At 48.8% G+C, this 14,536-nt stretch overlaps 1 protein-coding gene across 6 annotated transcripts in view; it reads left to right on the top strand.

The window, feature by feature from the left end:
- Positions 1-14,536, top strand: part of STRBP (spermatid perinuclear RNA binding protein) — a 518,214-nt gene that overhangs the window by 78,639 nt on the left and 425,039 nt on the right. For all 6 annotated transcript variants that reach the window (XM_086921075.1, XM_086921077.1, XM_086921076.1 and 3 more), the window contains exon 3: positions 3,962-4,182. In XM_086921075.1, the coding sequence (XP_086777201.1) occupies positions 3,962-4,182 (221 nt within the window). The remainder of the gene's footprint in view (positions 1-3,961; positions 4,183-14,536) is intronic.

Raw genomic sequence — 14,536 nt, forward strand, 5'->3', positions numbered from 1 at the left:
AACATGCTCCGTTTTTACAGTAAAAATAATGCTGGTGATACAGGTGTAAAACGAAGGTTAGGCAGAATGCCGATCTTCTGCCCAACCTTTGTTTTACACTCGTATCACCAGCATTATGTTTACTGTAAAAACGGAGCACGTTAGAAATCACACATAAAATATAAGCCAAGCCAAGGCCTTCACTCTAGCTTCTTGGCTGCTTCACTTTCCCACATCGTGCCACGGCGCCCCTGGCTCCTCATTACGGCGCACAGGGGCGCCGCGGCGCACAGTTTGGGAACCACGGGGCTACACTGTTGCCAGTTAAGACTGGCTAATATCCCAAAACAGTAAAGAGGCAGGGTATTAACTCCTTTGGAAAAACTGTTCAACACATTTTCCTCCAGAAATATTGATAGTGAATATTTAATCCTGACTGTCAGAGAAGGGTGGAGAGAAAGTGGGCTACTCCCTCCCCTTCAAGACTACCCCTCCAATTAAGCAAGCTGCTAGTGACAGGTTGATGAAGGATCATCTTTCCTTGCTCCATTAGGAAGTGACGGCTCTCTTGGCCAAGGGGGCTAAAGAGAGGGTGCCGAATCCAGAAGTAGGTTGTGGGTGTTAGTCCTGCTTCTTCCTGCTGCCTGAGAAGTATAAAGTACTCAGGCCTATCCTAAATCTGCATCCTCACAGTTTCTTCCTCAGGAAGCAGAAGTTCAAAATGTTCACGCTTGCTCAATTCTTGTCTGACCTGGACCCCGGAGTCTGGATGGTAGCGTTGGACTTGCGGTACACATATTTACACATTACCATCCTTCCTGCCCACAGGGGTTACCTGCAGCTCACAATGGGCCACAAGGGCTTTCAGTTTGCTGTGCTCCCTTTTGACCTCACCATCGCCCCTCTGGTGTACCATCGCCTTTTGGGTGTTCACCAGGCTGACTGCTGTGGTTGCAGCTCATCTGGGGAGATAAGGCGTACCAATCTTCCCCTATCTCAACAACTGATGGGCTTGTCTCAGACTGTTGTCTTCCACCTCCAGACTATGGCGAACCTCCTTCATTTGCTGGGGTTCACTATCAACGTGCCGAAGTCATACCCGACTCTCTCACACGCTCCCCTTCACATCGGTGCTGTTCTGGACACAATGCAGTTTCTGGCCTAACCTCCCAAATGGCGAGTCCAGGATATTTGAGCTATGGGATTTCGGTGAGACTGACTGAGTTTGCTGGGCATCATGCTGGTGACACATGCCCGCTGGCATATGCGGGCTATGCGGTTTGGCCTGAAGTTCCAGTGGGCACAGCAGCAGGGAAACCTCTGACAAGGTCCAGGGAGCTGCCCAAGATCTGTAGTGGTGGTTAATAAACCGCAATTGGGTCAGTGGCAGACACCTCTCCCTTCCCCAATCGCACCTGACATAAAGTGAAATGTGTTACTCCTCGGATGAGTGGAAGATAAGAGGCCTCTGAGCACTGGCTATATCCGAACTCCAAATCAGCCTGTTGGATCTGGCTGGCATTTATTCTTTCTTTCCTCCAACAAGGGAAGGCTAGCGCAGGTGTTCCTGGACAACACCACCGCCATGTGGTACTGCAACAAACCGGGCTATGTGGGGTTGTGCACTCTATGTCAAGAGGCACTGCATCTCAGGATTTGGCTGGAACATCAGGGCATTTCACTAATAGTTCAAAACCTGGTGCACGCCTTGGTGAACGAACTCCGATGCAGATGCCTTGCAAATCACAAATGGATTTTCTATCTGGAGGTGGTGCAAGTACTCTTTCAGCAGTGGTATGTGTCTTGGTAAAATCTTTTGCCACCGCAGAGAAAGTGCAATGCTTGCAGTTCTGCGTGCTGGAGTTTCCAAGGCGAATCTAGCTCTGAGACGCTTTTCTTCTTGAGTGGATGGGAGAAAATAGGATTTTGTTGCAGTACCCCCCACTTTGTGCCTGGATTTTGATACAACTTTAACTTTAGAGTACTGAGTCCTAGTTGTCCAGGTTCCCAGTGCCTGTGTTCTTTCCCTAAAACTGTGCCACAATTGGCCTTTCATGTCCTCTAGAAGTCCCTAGTAATGGGTACCTAGGGCACGGGGATGGAAGAGGGTCCCTTAGGGACCCATCACATGGGCCGTGCAGGCTGCCACTGCTGCATGCATGGCCGGGTGCAGACAAAACAACAAAGTCGACCTGGTACACTGCAAGTGCTAGGAAAGCCATGGAGAGTACATGGGCTGGGAATTTGACAACTCTAGTTCCACAGCAACATGATGGCTTCACTGAACCCAGGAGTGTTTGGTACCAAACGACTCCTTGTAATAAATCCACACTGATGCCAGTGTTAGATTTATTACAACATGCACTCAGAGGTGCCCCCTAAAACTTACCGACCTTGGTTTGGGCACTGACTGGCTTTAGGCAGCCTGCCACACGCAGACATGTTTCTGGACACCTGGGTGGAGAGCCTTTGCTCTCTGGAACTAAAACAATGCACATCTTTGGCGGAGGTTTCACACCTCCTCCCCCAGCATCGTCCACAGCATGTTTATGTCTGCTAAAAATTAAGTCCTTTGCAGACTCTAGACAACTAAAAGATAACTCTTCATAAAACATTCTATTGATACTTCAGTACAGTTAGAGGGAGCTACAGTGTCGATTTCCACCCCTCTCTTCACATTTGGCCTAATGCCAGAACAGTACAAAGTGCTCTCAGTGCAAAAAAAGTGCTTCAAGTATTTTAAAGGTCTTATCTTGTGTTTCGCTCCAACATGGTTTGCTCGTGCTAGACAGAGTTGTTCTGGGCTTAGTATGATGTTTAAAACTGTCCCCCTTTAAAATGTGGCTAGGTGGAAGCAGTAGATCATGCCTAATGCTCGTGGCATGGGAGATGTAGGGATGATCCAAGAAAACCTCCTTGGTCGTAAGCTCATCCATTAGTCTGGCATTTTTTTGCCACCAGTCTCAGAAACTTCACAAGACAACAGTTCAACTGTGGATCTCCATGTGCAACCAAAGCCAGCACTGCTCTTCTCCTAGTGCATATCCCTCGTTGGTTAAAATGAGGTTTTAGTAGTTTTTTCCTTGCTTCCGAAAGTTCTTTGCATGAGCATAGGAGATGCTGGAGATCTTCTGATACCTTAGTTGCTGGGTTTCCCTCATGCGCAATGACGGGGTGTCTAAGCTGTATGGGAAAGCGTTTGCAAAATGGCAGTCCAAAGAAAATCTCTAGATATTTATTTTAACTAGGGATAAGATTAACAAGTTACATTTTTCACTGTTAAAGGGTGCAAATCTGCGAAGTATGCAATTTTCACTAAGTGGCTGCTATATAGAACTCCTGCCATCCTCCATAAGATTAACCCCTTGACCACGGTGCAAATTCCGCCGCGGTGCTGGGCAAATAATGAGTGGGCGGGGTTCGGACGGCCCCCGGACGTCCTCGATACACGCCCACTGTGACGTCGGACCGACACATGCAAGGGGAAAATCGGCTGATTCTGGCAAATTGCTTTCGATGCAATGCAGAGCTAGGGGGCAGTTGGATGCATAATGTATGGATTTGCCAAAGTAAGGTAACTTCTAGGATGAGATTAGCTAGCTTTGCAGTCACACATTGCAATTGCAACAACCACTAGATATCCAGACAGCCATTTTTAAATATTCACCTGATCTAAAAGCTGACTTGCTATAGAAAAAACAATTGTAGATTGTAACTTAAATGTTTTAAAGGTAATTATGCGATTGATTAAAATGTTTATATTTTGTTGGTATGTCTGGAATTTTAAATGCTATGGCAGTGATGAAATTGCATGACATTTTCCTAACTTTATTTGTGATGTTTTAATGAATTTTGTACACAGATACACTTTTTTAATAAAAAGATATATAAAAAAAAAACAGAAAAAAAACCTGTGAAATGTCAAACTTAATCTTTTTTTATTTTTTATTGATTGGATTCAAATATGTGATCATAACTGTAGAAGTCAATCCGGTCTTTTGGAAATAATGATGATCGCCATGTTATGGCAAAACATGCAACGATCTACCCATCTCCAGAGGAACTCAAAGCTGTTCAAGATATGGTATCTACAGTTGAATGTGCTCTTAAGCATGTCTCCGACTGGCTGGATGAAACCAGCAGGTCTGTTAAAGTGGATAATGATGTTGTAATGAAAGACGAGTCCACAGAGATCACAAGCAGGTGAGTGCACCATGTTTTGTTTCCAAATCAAAACAATACGTTTCTTTTTTTGTGCGATGTTCAACTTGTTTTTTTTCCAGTTTCCAGACATTGTTTGTTATGACCGGTATTGCCACACAATTCATTTGTGTTGAGATAAACATGTAAACCTGTTTTGAAACATACACAGTTAATTTTAGCAAAAAAGTAGCAGTAAAAGTCGAAATGCTAGACTGTTAAAATCTATTAGAACATTTGAGATTTACTAGCTTCTAATTAGAGCAGCATACTGTAGAAAGTCTGTTGATTAGATCACTTGGGATTTTTACCCTTTCCATGTCTCATTTCTTGTGGAAAGGGAGTAATTGTCCAGTGTGCATCTTTCGGGACCTTTGATCTTTATTGGCAACCAAAACACTTACAGAGTTTTAAAAGTGTAACACATGTTTATTTCTAATTACAAAGTTCAGATGAGAACCTTCTAAAAATTAAACATATCTATCCAACCATAATGCTGAGCTGATTTAGACCTGTTAGTCCGAGTAACGGAGGAATCGCTGTGCAATCGCTTAGATACCTCGGGGTGATATAGCGCTTTATAAATGAATAATAACATAACATAACATTTAACAGTATTGGATCTTACCCAATTTATAATCTTTAGAATAACACCTGCTGCCATGTTGGCCTTAAACGTGCCTCATATTTTATTTAAAACTAGCAGCCCGTCCCGACCTTGTCCGGGAGCACCAGGCTTACCCGACCCCCGCCTGCCCCGACATGGGTCCCCTTACCTCAGCCGCCGCTCCTCCCGCCTGTCCGCTGCTCGCACCGCCGCTGGCCTGTCCGCTGCTCCTCACATCACAGCTCCTCCCTGCGCCATGTCCCCCGCTCCCTTACCTCAGCCGCCGCTCCTCCAGCCTGTCCGCTGCTCGCACCACCGCTGGCCTGTCCGCTGCTCCTCACGTCACCGACCTCCCCCGTGCCATGTCCACCGCTCCTCATCGTGCTCCTGGACGCCGCTCCTCCCCGCGCTCCTGACGTGAGCACGCACGCACGCACGTCGCGGCCGGCGCTACTTCGGAGGGACTACTTTTTTTTTTTACTGTACATTTTTTACAAATAACGTTTTTTTTTACATTTATATAGCCTATAACCATCTACACACCCGGACGATTCCGACGGTGTATCGGGTGTGTGGATTGGCGCTGTGGGTCCCGAGTCTACCCGCCTCAAAGGCTAAAAGTTCTTCCTTTATTATAGTAGTATAGATAATGTCTATCATATACAAAATAATTTCTCTTCTTTCCCTTTCTTTTTTTTACTTTGTACGTGTCACAAACGGGGCTTAACACTACAGCACCCAAACAAAAGGGTGGGGGGGCTTGTTTAAATGTTTTTGGAGGTTGGTGCTTGTCATCAGTCAGAGAAAACCAGCCTCCGCAACCTTTACCTTGTTTCTTTTTTTATGTTCTTCAAAGTATGGCTGTGCAATAATTGCATTGTAAACAAAATGTTTACTCCATCATTATTGTCGTTTTTTAATTCTGTTTAAACATTCTTTTTATTTAACAGTCGCTTAGTACACCATTACAGATAATGCAGAGACAGGGTACAGTTTGAAGGCAGTGAGCAGAGAGTAATACAGACTATGAGAAGAAAAACTCAGTTTCTTCCCCCTACAACTCGTAGTCACACTCCTCAGCTGTTCCAATACTTCCACACACACACACTACATATTTAGCTTCTATATTCCTCCCACGGGGTCCAGTTTTTAGGTCTCGCACCTGTGACGCATCGCGAAGCGATGTCGCAGCGAGACCTATAGTCGGAGAGTCTGCTTTCAAGGAGACATGAGATGGGCACGCGCAGCATGCCGGAATCGGATCAGGTTGCGCGCGTGTTCACCATCTCCTGTCTCCCTTGAAAGCCTCATGCACTTCTCGCACACACACACACACACACACAGCCACACCCCCCCTGCTTTCGTTTCGCTTTCGCACACGCACACATACGAGCGCACACACAGACGCACGCACACACACGAGCGCACACACAGAGACGCACACACAGAATGACGCGCACATACACGAGCGCACACACAGACACGCACACACACAAGCGCACACACAGAGACACACGCACACACAAGTGCACACACAGACGCACACACACACACGAGCGCACACACAGACACGCACACACACACATGAGCGCACACAGAGACGCACACACACGAGCGCACACAGATGAACACACACGAGCGCACTCAGAGAGATGCACGCACACACACGAGCGCACACACAGACACGCACGCACAAGCGCACACACAGACACGCACGAGTGCACACACAGAGAGGCGCACACACAAGCGCACACAAAGAGACACACGCACACTCACGAGCACGCACACAGAGAGACACACACACGCACACTCACGAGCACGCACACAGAGAGACACACGCACACACACAAGCGCACATACACACACACACAAATGCACACATACAGAGACACACACCACACACCCTCCGCCACCAGTACAACTAAGCCCCACTCACTGCATCAGCGCCACTCGGGACTTCTGCAGCCTCCGCGGGGCTCTCCCTCGGGCATGGGAGCCTCGCGTCACCACTGCTTCTCAGGGTCTGCCACTCCGCGGGCTTCAGAAGACGGAAGTCCCGCCCCACAACAGGTTTCGGTTTTGGCAGTGCACGCTCACGTCTTGGTTTTTTTTTTGTGGCCGGCTGTAGCTCTCCATTGATGGGGCTGCGGAAGTCTTTCCTCACGCTAGAACTTTTTGGGACAAAAGTAGTAATTTTAACAAGTTATTAATTCACTGTTATATATTTTGTATAGCTCTTTGCCAGCTAACACTGAAGAGGTAGTACCCTGTCCGCAAATGCACACTAAAGAAATTGTGTGCGTCCTGCCAACGTGCTCGGAGGATACAGCACCCCCCCTGCCAAAGCGTAGAGGGGAGACAGGGCACACAATGCCACCCGTTAGCAGTCTAAAAGCAGAGCCCGCATTTACTAAGCGCAGGGGGGAGACCGGGTCCCAGATACCAGCACGTCCCCACGAGGCAGCAACCACCCTGTTGACGTGCAGAGAGGAGTCTGAGCCCACCCTGCCAACGCGCACTGGTGAGACAGTTCGCACCCTGCCAGCTTGTATCCAGGAAGCAGTGCCCCACCAGTTGGCGCACACCAGGAACAGCGTGCACTGTCTGCCCGTGCACGGTGGTGACACCGTACACTGCCTCCTTGGGTCTAGTGCTCGGATGTTGCATAGTACACAGTGCGGACTTGGTGCACTGCCAGCCTGTGCCGTGCCAGCCCCCGCAGAGAATGCTCCATGCCCGGGCAATTACCTGGGAGTGCAGTGCTGCTGCACGGCAGGGGCTCAGGACACTACCTTCTTGGCCTCGCCCCTTGCAGGCTGTGCTCCCTGGCGGGGGCTGGGCCCTCACCTGCACAGGTGCAGCTCTCAGCGGTCTCCCTTTGATGCATGGAGCCTCGGCAGCAGCGGGACACGGCCTGGCCGGCAGGTGACCCGGCTCATACCTCCGAGCCCCTCCGCAGCCGCCAACCATCCAAGATGGGAGCCAACGGCCTCTACATTCTCTTCCAGAAGCTGACCCGCCTCCGAGGGTCCCAGGAATACCGGCCAGTGGGGAACGGCAAGCTCCTGAAGGAGGTGAGGGTCGCTGGGGGAATATGTGGGTTAGATGGAATAAGAGGGGGCTGAGGGCAAGTAAAGGGGTCTCCAGCAGCAGGGAGGGATGGGGCGTCCCCTGAGACGAGGAGACTGTATGGTCCCCAAGGAGGTGAGAGGGTGAAGAGTTCCTTGAGTGGCAAAGAGAACTGTCAGGGTTAAGGGGGGGACTGAAAAAGTAGTGGAACGATAAAGAAGTGACTGAGCCCTCCCTATACTACTTCGAAGGTAAAGTTCAGTGGTGGTGGGGATCCCTTAGTAGCCATAAGATGTTCAGGGGTACGAATATCCACATTGACACTGTAGGGCCCGGGGTTGGCTCTATGAGTAAGCAAGGGCGCCTGCTCCTAGGGAAAGTACCATGAGCGTCACGGACTCCCGTCTCCGACACTGTATTGAAGGGGGGTGTTCCTACAGTGTGAATGTCCTGTTTAATGTTTACAGATCAATGGTTAATGGCAGGACTTGTTGCTTTACTTTGTGACATGGAATTTCTCAAATGTATCTACGCACAAATTTGTCTAGTTTTTCAGGAGTTGTCTCTCCCAGAGTACGGTACCATCCGGCTTTTTTAATTGAATTATTTACTCGCGGCAGGAAGACAGTGAAGCAGAAACCACTCACGACTCAGGAGTAACAGGCAAGACACGTGGTACCTGTCACGGCCCCTCACATCCCCTTATAATCAGGAATTTAATTGTGGTTCTTGAATACTAATACTTTCAGTTGTGTTTTATAAAGTTGTGATTTATAGACCAGATAACATTTTAAGAACAGGAGCTTATGGGGTTGATTTTCACTGAAGATGCGACTGAGTTTCTTTATGGGAACGAGGACAGGTGGGTAATGCATCCACTGCAAAAATCTGTGTTTTACTGTATGGTCACATGTTTCAGTCCTGGCAGCTTCTCATTCAGCCTTTCATTCTTCCGAGGTCGATAACAGTTCCTAAACAATAAACTTCTGTTATTTCAGTCTAACACAAGATATTGCTGCTAGGGTGAACGTGCACTTTACAAATGCAATTGGTATGTTACAAACCTCAAAATGAGTTGCAGAAACACCAACCCCAACTGTGTGTGTGGTGGGGGACTCTGTGTGCTAATAGCTGCGCTGAAGCATTTCCCAAGAGTTGTAAACAAAGGTACAGACGTTAAGTGATGTACGTGAACCCAGGCGGCACATTGTGCCCTCAGTGGCTGAGTTTAGGTTTAATTTGCAGCTGCTTGCTTGGTTTATTGCATATCAAATCTCCACCAGTAGCACGTTGCTAGTAACCAAAGGTGGGGAGTGTCTTGTGGGTGTAATGCTACGGACCAATTCACAAAGGCATTCATGTGTACCTGGAGCAGTATTCTCTATTACTTTTCCACGTACTCTTGCATGCCTTTGTGAATTGGCCTGAAAACTTCTAAAATGGGAATATTCATAAATAAAAACGAGCAAATGCAATAGGTCTCGCATTATTAAAGTTTGAGCTATTGGTGTTGCATTATTATTAGCAATACCAATAGCTCTAACTTTAATAATGCTAGACCTATTGCATTGAAAATGCTTGTTTAAACATTTTTTGGGACATCACCATCTCTGGTAAACTACTTTCTCCGCCTGCCTGCTGGCACCTCTCTAAATCGTGTTTCCAATCCCGAACCCCCCCCATGCCCTCGTAATATTCTTTTTCCCACTCATGAGGCAATCATGAGCCAAGTTTTTATGTGCTTAGGCAAATTCTTCTCGCCTGTCACTCCCAGTAGGTGCCATCTTGCCTCCACCAGGACTTGGAGACACACAACATTAGTCATAACCCGTGCCACCCCGGTCCAGTAATGCTGAATTTTGGCCCAGGCCCAGATAATGTGAAAGAAGGTCCCGACCTCGCCGCATCCTCTAGCGCACCGATCTGAGTCAAAATGACACAGTTGATGTTGGAGTGTCCTGGGTATATACGACCTGTGTAAGATCCGGAATTGTATCAACCAAAAACGTGCTTGTATATCAATCTCTCTAGGGCTCTCTATCACCTCCGTCCAGTCTTCATCCTCCAATAGGCCTAAGTCTGCCTCCCACACCGGTCTCAAGAGGCCCGTAGGGTCTGGGAAATTAAGTTTGAGCTTCCGGTGAGAGAAACCGCCTTATGCACCATCGCATGGCATATTTCAACTGCATGTAGTGGAGCCGCTCCCCGTTGGGTATTTGATATTCTTTCTGTAGGTCCTCAAATTTGATCATGGCCCAATTCCGCCAGACATCTCCAAGGCAGTCTATCCTGTTGAGGCTCCACCTACGAAAATGCTGCAAGCGCCCCACCTTGCCCAGCAGCCACATTTCCAAAGTGTGGTTTGTTCCATCAGTTTGGTCTCCCCCCCCTCATTAATTTCGTGGCCTCTCGCCATGCCTGTACCACTGCTCGCTTGTGCGCAAGAAGTTTCTCGTGGCCCCTGCGAAACAGCATGGCCGGATAGCTTCTGATTCCCATTGTGTGACAGCCCACCTGATATGCTGGTTCAATGTGGGGTGAAAAAACCCAGTCATCTATATTAATAAGCTGGGATGCCAGGAAATAATTCCTAAGGTCTGGAACAGCCAACCTGCCCTCATAGACTCCTCGCTGTAATTTGCTTAACGCTATGCGCGGGCTGCGACCCTCCCACAGCAGGCTGTGCAGTTCGCCCTTGGTTGTCTGAAAGAACATACTCAGGATTTTATAGGGGGTGTTCTGTAACACGTGTAACAGGCGAGGTAGGGTTATCATCTTAAATAGGACGCCCGACCCCTTAGAGAGACTAGGAGCCGCCCTCAGCGGGCGCCATTACCCTGCAGTCTCTCCAGATAATTGTAAATTAAGTCATGAAGTCCTCCTCCAACTTGGTAATCTGAATACCTAAGTATTTGAATTCCTCTCTCTGTACCAATGCCGCACAAGCGGATGCAAGAGGGGGGATTTCGCCGGCCAGGCGAAAGACCAGGGACTTGTCCCAGTTTATCTGATAGCCTGAGTAACTGCCGAAAAGTTGAAATATGTGAATGAGTCTATGGAACGTCTGGTGAGACTTGCATGCATAGAGCAGACCATCATCCACGTATAGGGAAATTTGCTCCTCCCAGCCACCCTCACCATCGATACCATGAACGAGAGGATCCTGACGTACCCACGGCATGAGTGGCTCAAGCACCAGCGCAAAAATCATAGCGGAGAGCAGGCACCCCTGGCGCGCACCCCTATGTAGTGCGAATGACCTGGATTACTATACCGCAGTGAAGACTGCGAAAGGCGCTTACTTTGCGACCAGAATCTTAAAGGCGGATAATAATAATGAGATCTTCACTATAGTCCAAAGTTTTCTGTCGCCTTTAGCGGAGCAAAAAAAGATCCCGGTTTCTGCCGACTGGTGTGAGGAGCTCTCCTCCTTTTTCATTAATAAGATAAAGCTTATTGAAGAGGGATTAGCCTTGAACAATGCTGCCTCACACCCTTTGGCGGAGACGTCCGGTACTACTCCTAGCAGTTGCCTTGCCAAATTTACTATGGTTGATCAATCGGACATTCTTGCTCTGCTGAAATCTCTTAAATCGGGCTCCCCTTCGGACCCTTGCCCGGCAAGAGTTTTGGCAGGAGTAGCAGATTGTGTAGGGCCGGAAGTTACAGCTATGGTAAATTGGTCACTGGTACCTAGGCAGCGGAAGCAAGCTAAACTTCTGCCTCTCCTGAAGAAGCCATCAGCAGACCCCCTTATCGCAGCCAACTACCGCCCCATCTCCCTGCTTCCGGCACTGGCTAAAGTCTGCGAAAAGGTTGTCTTTCGGCAGTTGAACGCCTTTGTGGAAGAGTCTGGGGCACTTCACCCAGCCCAGTCGGGTTTCAGGGCCTCCTTCAGCCTGGTGGAGGTGGTGGAAACCATTAGGGAGTGTACGGACAAGGGTGGCAGAGCGGCGCTAATTTTATTGGATCTCTCTGCCGCCTTTGATAGGGTCCCTCATAAACTCCTCCTGGCCCGCATCACTGATATCGGCCTCACTGGGGCTGTGTGGTCATGACTGGAGTCTTTCCTGGACTCCCGATACCAGCAAGTCTGGATGCCCCCGTACTCCTCCTCGGACTGGTTAGTTCAGACTGGGGTCCCACAGGGCTCAACATTGAGCACACTTCTTTTCAACATTTATATGACCCCGCTATTCTACCTGGCCGAGGAGCTGGGTGCAAAAATTATGGCTTACACTGACGACACCCAGCTCCTGTTCACCTGGGGTAACTCGAAATTAGAAACGGCTGCAGCACAAAAGTGCCTGGCGGCTGTATTTACCTGGTTGGCCCGTGCCGAACTTAAATGTAACGAGGGAAAATCGGAGATCATACTATATGGCCAATTTCCAAACCAATTTACTGAACGAGTTTGGCCCCCTGATTTCCCCCGCCCCCTCGCTGAAGGTGGCCCAGCCAAGAATCTGGGTATCTGGTTCAATGAAGATTTGAGGTTCTCAGAGCAGATGACTGACGGGTGCCTGCTTTGGGACCCTAAATGTCTGGGCAGATTCTTCCCTCTATTGCCCCAGCCGGCCAAAGAAACGGTCGCTAGAGCCCTCATATTGTCCCGCCTGGATTATGCTAACGCTCTTTATTTGGGCTCCGCCTCCTTTCTGTTAAACAAGTTGCAGCTCATCCAAAATGCGGCCGCGAGACTTCTGCTGGGCATTCCCAGACACATCAGCATAAGATTGCAAATAGCCACACTCCACTGGCTGCCGGGGGCCCAAAGAGTTCAATTTAAGGCTCTGGTTCTCACTCATCGAGCCCTACATGATATTGGCCCCGCTTATCTCAGGAAAAGAGTGACTTTCCACGTCCCCCGGCGAACCAGATTGGGCGGTCAATCGTTCTCGGTCAAAGCGGCTACCCTCTGAAATTCCCTTCCATTCACTCTCAGGGATACCAGAGACCTTAGCTGCTTCAAAAAGCTCCTTAAAACTCACCTCTTCAATCAAGCGTACTAAAAATGCTGTTTTCTCTCGATTTCTTTGTGGTTCTGCTCCGCGCCAGGATACTCAAGAGTAGTTGTGCGCGTAATAAATACCCATATAACATAACATAACATAACATTACCATCCCATTCACACAAACTCTCACCAGCGGGTCACGATATTGAAGTCCAACCCAGGCACAAAACTTCGGTCTGAAACCCATCCTAGACAATACCGCAAACCGATATGGCCATTTGATGCTCTAAAGAGCACAGCTGTGGCTTCAGCCTGCCGAGTCCCTGTCACATGCATGACGCCATATAGACATCGGAGATTAAGCTGTGTGCTTCTCTGTGGCATAAACCCCTACTGGTCGGGGTGTATTACCATGGAGATACTTCAAAGTAGACGATTAGCCAACACCTTTGCTAGGACCTTGGCCTCAAAATTGAGTAGGGAGATAGGCCTGCAAGAGCTGCACAGCGCTGGGGGTCTATCCTTCTTTGGAATAACAATTATGGTGGGGAATAGTAAGTCCTCTGGCAATCGTCCATCTTTCTGCGCAGTTTGAAACATATTTAGCATCGGCTGAGCCATTTTGTCCACTCCACATTTATGATTCCACAGGCAAGCTGTACAGGCCTGCTTCCTTTCCGGACTGTAAATCAGGAATGGCCCCCTCCATCTCCTCCCTTGTCAGGTCTCAATCAATTTCCTCCCTATCTTCTGCCTAGGGTTCTGGCTGGGAGATGTCATTGAGCAGCTCAGCACTGTCATCTCCCATTCTACTAGAGACTGACTTTTATATTGCTTCTTAGTAGGCTGCAAAGGCCTGGGCTGTGACCGCTCCGTACACGCAGGGAGGACTGTCGGGCATCCGCAGCTCCAAGACCCAATTCCGGTCCCTGTTCCTCCTTTCCAGCCAGGCTATTTGTTTGTTGGCCTTATCGCCTAGGTCATATAAATGCCTCTGCGTGGCTATTGCATGTGAGCTGGCTGCATTCTCCTCCAGATGCCTTAGTTTCTTCTATTTGAGGTGCAACCGGTTCCCCAAGGTAGAGCCAAGAGACCCCCCCCTACGCCCCATCAGCGCCTCAGTGATTGTGATTTCCTGCTCTAACTCTTCGCACAGAGTGCCGCTCATTCCTCTTGCCCCCAACCACCGCTTGGACATAGCTCTTGGCCACCACTTTTTAGGCCTCCCACATGGTACAATGCAAACGTAGTGATCTAGAATTGAAAATAAAATATTGTTCAGTTCATTCCCTGAACTGATCTCTGAACTCTCGGTCCTTAAAGTGCCAGGGATCTATTCGTGGTGGGAGAGTGTGGTCCTGGGCAGGCCCGGGAGTAATACCTCACCTGGCAAGTGATCCGATATATCCAGCACTCTGTCGCGCTTAGCAGAACTGCCCTGCATGCCTGCATTGTGTGAAAAAGTGGTCAATCGTGACCCACTACTATGTTCCGCCGAGATGTACATATACTGCCTAGCAGTCGGATTATGTGCTCGCCACAGGTCAGTTAGCCCCATTGCTTCCGTGAACGCCCACAACGTTTCTGGACCTGGGGTCCGAAGAGCTACTGTGGCTCTATCTAGATCTGGGGGCATTGTGGCATTCATGTCCCGTCCAGTATTAGGACGGCTGGGGGCATGTGGAGTAGTATTTTACTAAGTCCGGAAGGGTTTCAGTATGTAACC

Source organism: Lissotriton vulgaris, chromosome 5 (assembly GCF_964263255.1).
Source record: "Lissotriton vulgaris chromosome 5, aLisVul1.2, whole genome shotgun sequence".
NCBI lineage: Eukaryota > Metazoa > Chordata > Amphibia > Caudata > Salamandridae > Lissotriton > Lissotriton vulgaris.